Source organism: Schistocerca gregaria, chromosome 4, assembly GCF_023897955.1.
Source record: "Schistocerca gregaria isolate iqSchGreg1 chromosome 4, iqSchGreg1.2, whole genome shotgun sequence".
In the NCBI taxonomy this organism is placed as follows: Eukaryota; Metazoa; Arthropoda; class Insecta; order Orthoptera; family Acrididae; genus Schistocerca; species Schistocerca gregaria.
This window is the reverse complement of record NC_064923.1, coordinates 540,407,004-540,419,386: the sequence shown is the minus strand read 5'-3', so window position 1 is coordinate 540,419,386 and position 12,383 is coordinate 540,407,004. Positions and strand designations below refer to the sequence as shown.

The window sequence follows — 12,383 nt, the reverse complement described above, 5'->3', positions numbered from 1 at the left end:
ACATTCCTAGTTCACTTCCTCAAAATTTTATCAAATTATCATGAATTCGACCTTATTGGTAGGAATTTGTAACAGAAATTCGTGACAATTTTTGTAGTGCAATTCTAATGGCCAATCTCAGTGCTACAACCATTAACTGCTACTTGACTGTGATTGACAATGGTTCCATGTAATCATAAGAAATGTACCCCCTCTATTCTTTCCACATTTTTAAGGTTTTTACTTATTGAGTTATTTGTAACTCTAATGTTCCGCCTAACATTGCTTTTAATATTTTTAATGAAATTTGTAAATTGAACTGCTTCATTTTCCTATGTTCGGAATATAGCAGCTTGGAATGTAATAGCTGCGTCTGTGTTATAATATGATACCTTTATTAACTAAAATGTCTGTTAAGTAATTTTTTTTTTACTAGACATTGTCCTACAACAGTTTGCCTATTGTCGTATGCTCACTGTTATAAGTGCCACCTACTGGCAAAGGTGTTTACTTTGTACCATATCGATCTGCTTGTGTCAGTTTGGGTACTGAGGATGTTACAGAGGGTGGTAGGAGGCGACATAGTATTTTGTACTGTTTTTGACAGATTTATTTCTCACCTTGAATGCTGTGCTGTGGTTTATGCCCTTTAATATCTTGTCTTTTACTGTATGTTCCATACCACAGATCTGGTGATGGACCTACTTCAAAGTGTTAATGAGTTAATGAATGAAAATTATGGAGGTGACAAAGACAAGTGTGACTGGTGACCTCTTATGTTAAGTCGCATAGTGCTCAGAGCCAAAGACAAGTGTATCACCTTTCGATTTATAATTTAAATATGTGCTTAACTAACATGTTATTTTGGGAAAGTAATGTAGTCTTGGAAACAGAAAAATGGTGCTACAAATCTATCCTGTCTGAATTTAGAAATAGCTACATTTTAGGATTAAAATGTAACAGGAAAGTTTTGATTGTTTATAACCTTTTAAAAACCTGTTTTTTGGGGAAAAAACAAGGTGTTCATTGTCAAGTGGTGAATGAAAGATTTCGTTTGAGGCATGTCAGTGCTATAGTAACACAGAATTATTAGTGGGAGTTGAATTTTGAAGATCACATGGTTTTGTGGTTCATAAGATCCAATTATTTTATCAAAGAAAATGTTACTTTGAGAATTGTTAACACTATAAACTATATTGTGTATAATAAATTTTAGTGAAGCACAATGTGTTATAACCTTTAATCACCAATAATTGCGTGGATATTCAAACACTCTCTCTTAGAAACAATAGCTGGTTACATGATAACAACTCAATCTCTCGTATTCGACTGCCATGCCGTGACATGCGGGCGGTGCCGTTCGTATCTAGGTGGTGCTCCCGTACTCAGCCGAGTTGCGGAGCGCCTCTATCGCATTTTGCGCGTACTGTCGTGGCGGCACTGTTAAATGTCGTGGCACTATCACAACACTTTTCCCCAACTGAAAAAAAAAACCACTTACTTCCTTGGAGACATGGACAGTGCGAAGACATCCATGGCCTCTCGTGAGGCCCCGAGAAGATCCCGCGGAGAGACATGAGAGTATGGTCGAAAATGTCTAGGATGGGAGCTTGTGCTTGGAACGTGCCTCCTGGACGAGATGATGGGTGAAAACTCCAGAGCAGCATCCATAAGTGTCATGGACCTGGGGGTGTGCTCCAGCGAGATGGGTCCCGGAGAAGGCAGCGTCGCGACTGGGGCCGGTTCCGGCGTACACGGTAGCCGTAGCGGTAGCGACGTCGGCTGCATCAACATGTACGGTAGATCGGCAGCGGCGACAGGACTGGCTTGTCGCGCTGGTGGAGGCGAAGGAAGGGGCGGTGGCACCGGCGTGGTCACCACTCGTGTACGCATCTGGTCGTGATGGCGAACAACCATGCCATCGTCCGTACGTATTTCACAAAGAGCCTTGACCACCCCTGGAATCCATTTAGGGCGAGATCCATACCCTCATGCCCACACGTCGGCGCCCACCAATTATTTTCCCGCACTAGGGGGACACAGCACAAGGCCTGACAGGGTGAAGCAGGTGCAGTAGAGTGCGCGGTTGGCGACCATGCAAGAGTTCAGCAGGGCTGCGATCACCCAGAGGTGTGAAGCGATAAGAACTCAGAAATTGCAGCAGAGTGTCATCTGTGGAAAAATCACTAAGGACTTTTTTCATCTGGCTTTTGAAAGTGCGGACAAGGCGCACGACCTCCCCATTCGATTGCGGATGGAAGGGCGGTGCTGTAACATGATGAATCCCTTGTCAAGTACAAAAATCATGGAAGGCCTGCGAAGAGAACTGAGGGCCATTGTCCGTGACGATCATGGATGGAAGACCTTCTAGCGCAAAGATTTTGGACAAAGCTAGCGTCGTCGCCGCAGTGGTGGGCGACGGACATCGAACAACAAACGGAAACTTCGAGAAGGTGTCAATCAGAAGTAGCCAATAAGTACTGCGGAAGGGGCCGGCAAAGTCAGTGTGCACCCATTCCCATGGCTGTGCTGGATCAGGCCACGGAGAGGGCATTGTACAAGGTGCAATCAGTTGTTGAGCACACTGACCACACGCAGCAACCATGTGGGCGATGTCATAATCAATACCGGGCCAATAAACGTGCCTGCGGGCCAGGGACTTAGTTCGAGAAATACCCCAATGACCTTCATGCAACAGTTTGAGAACATCATTGCGAAGAGAGGCTGGCACCACGACCCGTGGAGATGCGCCATCCGTGACCAGAAGAACAACACCATTACGAACAGACAGACGAAGGTGCAAGGCATGGTAGTTGCGAAGGGGATCCAATGCCCGGCCCATGATCCTGTCCGGCCAACCCCATTGAACAAAACCGATCACCCGACACAGGACCGGATCCTGCGCAGTAGCCGACGCGACCTGCGAACCTGTAAGTGGAAAACCCTCGACCGCACGACGTTCTTCCTCATCAATGTGGAAACAGAGTAGTTCATCACGATCGAAAACCGGGTCGGGGCCCATCGGCAATCGCGCCAATGTGTCAGCGTTGGCGTGCTGGGCTGTGGGGCTATAGTGAATCTCATAGTGAAAACGAGACAAGTATAAGGTCCAACATTGCAGGCGGTGAGCTGCCTTTTCCGGAAGCGACGCCAATGGGCTGAACAGAGAGACCAGCGGTTTGTGGTTGGTGATGAGGTGAAACTTAGAACCATACAAAAAAAAAACGTTGAACTTTGTTAGATCATAAATGATAGTGAGCGCCTCCTTTTCGATTTGAGAGTAATGCCGTTGCGCATCGCTGAGGGTCTTGGAAGCATAGGCGATGGGTCGTTCTGACCCATCCTCATACTGATGGGCGAGAACAGCACCTAGGCCATACTGTGACGCATCAGTCGCCAGAACCAAGTACTGACCCGGACGGAACGTGGCAAGACAAGGTGCCGACTGCAAATGAGCCTTCAGGCGGACAAAAGCCTGCCCACACTCATCGGACCAACAGAAAGGGACGGTTTTGCATAACAGCTGATGCAGTGGATGAGCTACCGCCGCTGCGGATGGAATGAATTTGTGATAATAAGGAATCTTGCCTAGAAATGCCTGAAGTTCTTTGACCATAGACGGCCAGGGTAGAGCGGTAATGGCCGCAACGTGCTGACGTAGAGGATGTATACCCTCGCGGAACAAGTGGAAACCAAGATACACAATGGAGGGTTGGAAGAACTGTGGCTTGTCCAGATTGCACCTCAACCCAGCCGAATGCAAAACCCGAAACAGTGAACCCAAATTGCGAAGGTGCTCCTCAGTGAAGGCCCCCATGACAACAATGTCATCCAGATAGTTTATGCAGCTGTTCCAAAAACTGCTGAAAAAAGGCCGGTGCGCTAGCGACACCAAATGGTAACCGCTGGTACTGATACAACCCACAAGGAGTGTTGATGACGAGAAATTCCTTGGAAGTAGCATCCAACGGCAACTGATGGTACGCCTCCGATAAGCCAAGTTTTTTAAAAGAACTGGCCCCCAGCGAGCTTGGTAAATAACTTCTCAGGACGGGGAAGAGGATAAGTGTCAATGAGGCTATGAGCGTTGACAGTGGCTTTAAAATCACCACACAATCGCAGACTCCCGTTTGGTTTAGAAACCACCACGATCAGCGATGCCCATTTGCTGGAGGTAACAGGAAGGAGAATCCCTGAAGCTGTTAACCTGTCTATCTCAGCCTTGACATGTGCACGCAACGCCACCGGAATAGGACGTGCCCGGAAAAACTTAGGGCGAGTCGTAGGTTTAAGAGTAATGTGGGCTTCAGAATCCTTGGCACAACCCAGACCAGCAGAGAATACGGACGAAAATTCAGAACACAATCCATCCCGCTTTTGATACGGAATATCCTCAGATATGAGGTGCACATCATCATCAGTGGAGAACCCGAACAACTGGAAACCATCATAATCGAACAGGTTTTCAGTGCCCACATGATCCACCACATAAAACGTGAGGGACCTAACAACAGACTTGTAGGCAGTGGAAGCATCAAACTGACCAATGATAGGAATTTTCTGTTTATTATAAGTTCTCAGATTTCACGTAACTGGAGACAAAGGAGGGGAGCCCAACTCCAAATATGTGCGAGAATTAATGAGAGTTACTGTAGAGCCAGTGTCCACTTGCATGCGGATGTCTTTATCCAGAACACGAACAGTAAGAAATAACTTATTTGTTTGAGAAAGCACACTGACCACACGCAGCAACCATGTGGGCGATGTCATAATCAATACCGGGCCAATAAACGTGCCTGCGGGCCAGGGACTTAGTTCGAGAAATACCCCAATGACCTTCATGCAACAGTTTGAGAACATCTTTGCGAAGAGAGGCTGGCACCACGACCCGTGGAGATGCGCCATCCGTGGCCAGAAGAACAACACCATTACGAACAGACAGACGAAGGTGCAAGGCATGGTAGTTGCAAAGGGGATCCGATGCCCGGCCCTTGGTCCTGAACACGAACAGTAACAAACAACTTATTTGTCTGAGAAAGCACATTATCCAGAACACGAACAGTAACAAACAACTTATTTGTTTGAGAAAGCACACAGTGAACTTCCATGTCCGATGCCTCGTCCTCGTCGACAGGAACTTTAGGGGACTGACACACGGAAGCAATGTGGCCTTTTTTCGTACATGAATTACACATGGCCCAACGTTTTGGACATGCGGCCCTGTCATGCTGTACGAAACAACGGGGGCAAGAAGGAAGTGCGGAATGAACCTGCTTCTGTTGTTGCTGGTTTCGCTGCGAGTGTTGCGGCCCAACGCGACGTTGTTTACGCGAGCAAACCGCCGCCACATCCTCGTTCTCCTGTGAAACAGGCAAATTGTCCATGTCGAGAGTTGACTGTACAGCGCCTACATCACACCACGTGTCTCTTTTTCCGCCAGCAGCAGGAGACACTTCAAAGCATTGAGCGATGCTTAGAACTTCCGACAACGACGTGTTTGCCAGTTGTAGGGCACGTTGCCGAACTTCCTTATCAGGAGCAAGCCGTAGAATAGCATCCCTAATAATTGAATCAGCATAAGACTCATGATGAGTGTCCGTGACAAACTGACATTTCCTTCTCAGACCGTGTAGTTCCGCCGCTCAAGCCCGGTAAGATTGATGGCGCTGTTTACGACACTGGTAGAACGCCACGTGGGTGTTTTTTCGGTAATAGTCACACATTTCTTGGAAGGACAGAGAAGAAGGTTCCCGCAGAGGGGCTAACTGAGATAGCAGCTTCTAGATCCGTGGGGAAATCCAATATAGAAATAACGACTTACACATAGGAGTGTTGACAATGCCGAAAGCCAAGAAGCGTTGCCGCAAACGCTTCTCATAATCCTCCCAGTCTTCAGCAGCTTCGTCGTAAGGAGGGAATGGAGGCGGAGAAGAGGAAGATAGACGATGAGTAAGCGACGTCGACAACACCTGAATCGCAGCCATCAACTGTGTTTGTTGAGCCTGAATAGCAGCCGTCAGCTGTGTTTGTTGTTCAATGAGCGCTTGCATAAGCTGTTCCATGTCTGCCCCGTCACGAACACGCAAATCCACAACACAGTGAAAATATCCCATCCTCGTCGCCAAAAAGTGTTATAACCTTTAATCACCAATAATTGCATGGATATTCAAACATTCTCTCTTAGAAACAATAGCTGATCACATGATAACAACTCAGTCTCCCGTATTCGAGTACCGTGCCATGATATGCGGCCGGCGCCGTTCGTAGCTAGGTGGCGCTCCCGCACTCAGCCGAGTTGCGGAGCGCTTCTATCGCCATTTGCGCGTACTGTCGTGGCGGCACTGTTAAATGTCGTGGCACTGTCACAACACAATGTGAATAATAATTTAGCAGTTGTAAGAAGTATGGGTCAGATTTTTCCCTCTCTTGCAGTATTGTCGCAAATTTACATGCCGAAGTATGTGTGGAATGAACTGAACAGTATCTTTGTGTAAAAGGAAACTGCTTTGCAATATAGAACTCACATACACTGAATTAAATTCACCTGTCTCATAGCTGATCTAATAGTTCCACCATAGCAGGTTTTGAAAATTGCTGCAAATATTTCTCACAAAAAATAAACCAGTAGTTAACCATGTATATTGAAACTTTTAATATAAAAATGTGAGAAGAATGAAACAATTTCATTGTATTTCAGATACTCGTGCAGTGTATAAAGACTTAGTTTGGTTGTGGAACAGCAATACCTTAATTACTCAACAGGTGTTGAAGAGGAAGGTAGGTATCACACCTTACCTTGTTTGTTTCTTGTTATTTGCTATTTGTAGTACTCAAATGTTGTTACTGTACCACATGTACTACATTTTCTTTAAGCTGGAGCCATCATTCATGGGAGACAGTTTATTAAAAGGAGAATTTCTTATGCGAGGCAGGAATTACGAGGAAGTTCGAGAATTTAAGGTAAGCAGTAACTTACATAATTCTTTCATTAAGGAAGAAAAACAGGTTGTTGTTGACATCAAAAAAATTGTAGTACACAGGTTTGTAGGGCATGAACTCATCACGATTTCTTCCACTATTACATTGTTGTGGTTTCTTGTTTTTTTAAAAGTTTTTTGGAACACAGTTCCAAAAATCATTCTTTTAAATCTTTTAAAGATCGTGGAAATGTGCTAGGATGTTGATTATACTGCACAGTTTACAGTTCTGACAATCTAAATTTGTCTTTTGCATCTGAACTAATCTTTCACATGTTGTGTGGAAGACAACTAATTCTGTTGCCATACTCTCTCTCTAATATTACAAAGGAGATATATGGGGAAAGCTGATGCACAAGAAATGGGATGTCTAATCGTACTTGGGAACAAATACCGTACTTGCAGACAATATCACGATCATTTGTTGTAGAAGGCATATTGGGTCACTTGTAAAATGCATTAATTTGGTTTACACGTTTATTCATTTTTAATTGTGTAATGTGATTATAGGTTATTGTATGTCTGACTGTGTAATCCAATTGTTAAAAATTTGTACCCTCATTTACTCTTTTGTTACAATGCAGTAAAAGAAAAAGGGTAGTACTGTGTTTAACTTCTGGCCATTTGTGTTTCATGCAACATTGTTGTACAGGATACATTTGTTGGGATACAATAACTTAAATTATGCTTTTGTGTTGAAATAAATTTCAGAAAAGAATTGTGAAATATCTGCTTCTAACTGAGTTTGTAGTCCCATGTAGCTAATACAGTTACACGTTTAATTTGGAAAATGTATATAGTATCATTTTGGTTTTGTCATACAGAGCTGTGCATGAACAGTGCAGGTCTTTGGGTGCTGCTTTACTTTCTTCCATTTCTTCCTTTCCTGCCATTATTTATAATTCTTATTTACATGATTTAATACAAGTAATGTAGGAGTAAAGATGGTGCACCAGAGAGGGAGAGATTTGGGAGGGCTGACAGAACAGAGGAAAGGGAGACTATGAGGATCAGATTGTGATTGCAGGATGAGTGAAGTTAGAATCCTGGAGCAGAGTAGAAGTGCTGAGCACGAGGATACCATAGATTTGAGGCCAAGAGGACTACTATAATGCAGAATGTTGGAAGGATAACTCCTATGGTGGTATCACAGAATAGCAACGGTCCCTAGCACAGTGATGGAGTCTTGGTGCTGACAATGACAGCACAGGCCTGTCGCATGCCGGTGACAGATGTGGTAGCCAGACCTCACATGTTATTGGTAGCAGGTCTGTAAAACTTCATTGAAGGGATACTTAAATTGGAGTTCACGAGGAAAGATTTCTTTACAACAGTACATTCTCATTATTGGTGCCACACATCTTAATTGTGGTATTAACCTGACACTTGGTACTCAGTGACAATAGGTGGTGGTGATCTTAATTGCTTAAAATACCCTTTCTTGTATGTGGTAGATATAGCTACTCGAATGAGGACAGGCTAAGAGGAACAGAAATTTTACTTGGTATGGTGATGCCATTTACACACTCTTTAGTGTATCTTTCAGCAATGTCTGTAGAGGCATGGTCGATAGTAAACTGCCCCTCCTTATGGTCTAAAAGTTTATCAGTGGAATGAAGTAGATGGTCGTTAGATCGATTAGATAATTCAGGGCATCTGTCAGGCAGTGGCAGTACGAGGAGCAATTTGGATAAATACAGTAGAAAAGACTGTGTGTGACATTTTCACACACAGGTTAAATGAGGAGTAATTTAACAGAAGGTGTGATCACACTGCAGTTGGAACTGATATGCAGAATCTTCTGCTCATTAGAGTAGCTTGATATGTCTGACACATCAGTACATGATCGTAACGAGAGCTACTATAGTAGGCCATGGTACAGTGTACAATAGGTTGTTACTGACGAGTACAAACAGTGTGTTGTGATCTGCTACAACCCCCACAAATGCAAGAAGTTTTCTTGTTTCCAAAAGGAAAACACCGATTTCGCGATCAGTGACACCACTGTGCAATGATAAGGAGGAGTGCACGCAGTAATTTACAGGTACTCCAAACTAAAGTTCACTTTCCAGAATGAGATTTTCATTCTGCAGTGGAGTGTGAGCTGATTTGAAACTTACTGGCAGATTAAAACTGTGTGCCGGACCGAGACTCGAACTAAAGTTCACTTTGTTGCATCACTGAATGAGTTTGACAGTCTTTGCTAACAATTAAAATTTCCTTCGTGTTCTTAACAACTGACTCAATGATTGTGATCGGAGACAGTCTGTTATGCAATGAAAGGAAATAAGTCAGAATAATGGGGGGTAAAAACTGTAACTGGATACCCGTTTCCAATCAGGTATTTGGCTCAGACTATGAATTGGGAAAATTTATGATATTTGAAGGAATGCAGAAATTCCACAAGTAATTAAGTTGTTCACATAAGTTTACGGAGCTTGTACCAAATAAATGTTCTTGAAGTTCATAAGGAATATGTTATAAGACTCTTATTCCAGAAAGCATGGTATTCAAGAGGGTTAATAAAAGATCGCAAACAGAAAAAGCAGAGTGAAAATTCTCATGCATATAAGCAAACTGAAATAAGAACATTCTGGTTTACACTGAGATAACAGTCACAATCACCTGTCCGAGATCGCAACGCCCTTGGCAAACTGGTATGCGCGCATCACAGTGGGTAGCTTGCTATGCAGTGATGTGGGGGAAGGTGTTCACAACAGTAAATAATTTGTAAGATAACTGAGTGAACTAGTAACTCTTCATTCCGAAGAAGTGTCTGATCTTGCATCTACACCATGGATCTTATTAGTCCACTTCACATGAAGTAAATCAGATAAAAGGAAATTTCTGCCGAGCTTAACAGTATTAACCCCGGAAAGAGAAACATTTGAGAAGAAAATGTGCTGAAATTACAGTGAGAAACTATAATCAAGTTAGAAACATCAACTTTCATTAACTGAAACTGACTAGGTGGCTTGCTTGCACAAGTGCAATTAGTATAAAGATGCAGACCAAGTATTTTTAGTTCCAAGGTGGGTGAAAAAAATGGCATAAACTTGATCAGTTATGGTCCACTCATTAACCAAGAAAGCCACGTTAACCTCAAATTGAAATATTTAAAAAATTTTGCCTTCTTAAACATTATTATGCTAAACATTATTACAGAATTTAATTGTGCTACTTTGGTGAAGGACCAACTTTCCCTTAACACATACTGTCAGCTGGAAATATCATTTTGCAACATGATCCCAAATCCTTTCCTACAGCAAACCTGATATTGAACCATGCCTTGAACAGTTCCGAGCATTATCCCAACTTGAGCCACGACCACTACTTCAAAATCGTCCCTTACAGCCTTTCAAGAATTTCTTACACCCAGCATTGCTTCACAACCCTTCCTCAACAACATGACATTCACCTGTCCTCTGCAGAACTCCAGGCTCTACGTTCCCTAAAAGCTGAAGCATCAATCATTATCCTCTCATCAGGCAAAGAACCTACCACTGCGGTACTTGACAGACAGCAGTTACATACTGCTGCCATTAAGATGCCATTCCTGTGATTCAAACTGACCTTCAGTCCCTCCTAAAAACCTCAGGCCTCTCAAAAGGACTTACACCTCAATCCATAGAACTCCTTATCCCACAAAAACTATGCAGCCACACCTTTTATCTTCTTCCTAAGATCCACAATCCCAATCATCCTGTAGTATTTGGCTTCAAAGCACCCACCGAAGTATATCTGCCTTAGATTTTATCCATACTGGATGAGAGGTCGTGATTGTGAATGTTAAAGTTTAAAAATATTTCGGCTCAGCCACTTGTTTATAGTGTAAAACACTAAGATTGGCGCGTTTTGGAAGTCAAGCTTCCATCACCAGAATAATAAAAAGTAAAAGAACCTGTGGGAAGTAGCCACGATGTTTTAATTTTATTGTAAATTGCCTGGTGCATGTTCCATTTTGTCTGAAGATGGCCTTTTAAACCAAAAACAGGTTAACACAATAGAAGTAATATTGTAGAACAAAAGCAAACTGGTGGCTTTCATTTATTATAACACTGTTCTACCAAGAACCAATGGAAGATCGTGTTAACATGAGATCCATTCTGTCAGAGATTTTGCGCACCACACTTAGAATAGCTTTTCATCACCATCCCAATCTCCGCATTATCCTTGTCGGATAATACACTCGTCTCCTTACTCTATGACTCCTACCACTGTGACTGTCCCTGCCGCAAGACTTGACCTATGCACCCTCCTACTGCCACCTATGCGAACCCTGTAACTGGCAAAACCTATGCTATCAAAGGCGTGCTCCCTGTGGAATGACATTCCATATACCAGCTGTTGTGTGAACACTGTTTTAGCCATTTACATCGATATGACTACCACCCACTTGTCACGATGAATAGGAGTAGGCAGAGGGTGCATATTGACAACACACATCATCTTGTTGCAGAGCGCGCTCAATAACATGACAATCGTGAACTTGGTGCTTGTTTCCACACAAGTGCCATCTGGATTCTTTACTGAGACACCATCTTCTCACTACTTCCCAGGTGGGAACTAGTGCTACATCTACATCTACATGATTACTCTGCAATTCACATTTAAATGCTTGGCAGAGGGTTCATAGAACCACAATCATACTATCTCTCTACCATTCCACTCCCGAACAGCGCACGGGAAAAACGATCACCTAAACCAACCTTTCTGTTCGAGCTCTGATTTCTCTTATTTTATTTTGATGATCATTCTTACCTATGTAGTTGGGCTCAACAAAACATTTTCGCATTCGGAGGAGAAAGTTGGTGACTGAAATTTCGTAAATAGATCTCGCCGTGACGAAAAACGTCTTTGCTTTAATGACTTCCATCCCAGCTTGCGTATCATAACTGCCACACTCTCTCCCCTGTTAAGTGATAATACAAAACAAGCTGCCCTTTTTTGCACCCTTTCGATGTCCTCCGTCAATCCCACCTGGTAAAGATCCCACACTGCACAGCAATATTCTAACAGAGGACGAATGAGTGTAGTGTAAGTCGTGTCTTTAGTGGACTTGTTGCATCTTCTAAGTGTCCTGCCAATAAAATGCAACCTTTGGCTCGCCTCCCCACAATATTAGCTATGTGGTGTTTCCAACTGAAGTTGTTAGCAATTTTAACACCCAGGTACTTAGCTGAATTGACAGTCTTGAGAATTGTACTATTTATCAAGTAATTGAATTCCAACGGATTTCTTTTGGAACTCATGTGGATCACCTCACACTTTTCGTTATTTAGCGTCAACTGCCACCTGCCACACCATACAGCAATCTTTACTAAATCGCTTTGCAACTGATACTGGTCTTCGGATGACCTTATTAGACGGTAAATTACAGCATCATCTGCGAACAACCTAAGAGAACTGCTCAGATTGTCACCCAGG

The 12,383-nt window shown here is 43.3% G+C and overlaps 1 protein-coding gene across 8 annotated transcripts in view; it reads left to right on the top strand.

Annotated features, from left to right (window-relative positions):
- LOC126267471 (PC-esterase domain-containing protein 1A-like) overlaps positions 1-12,383 on the top strand; it is a 230,704-nt gene that overhangs the window by 104,081 nt on the left and 114,240 nt on the right. For all 8 annotated transcript variants that reach the window (XM_049972746.1, XM_049972747.1, XM_049972748.1 and 5 more), the window contains exons 3-4: positions 6,677-6,756; positions 6,853-6,939. In XM_049972746.1, the coding sequence (XP_049828703.1) occupies positions 6,677-6,756; positions 6,853-6,939 (167 nt within the window). The remainder of the gene's footprint in view (positions 1-6,676; positions 6,757-6,852; positions 6,940-12,383) is intronic.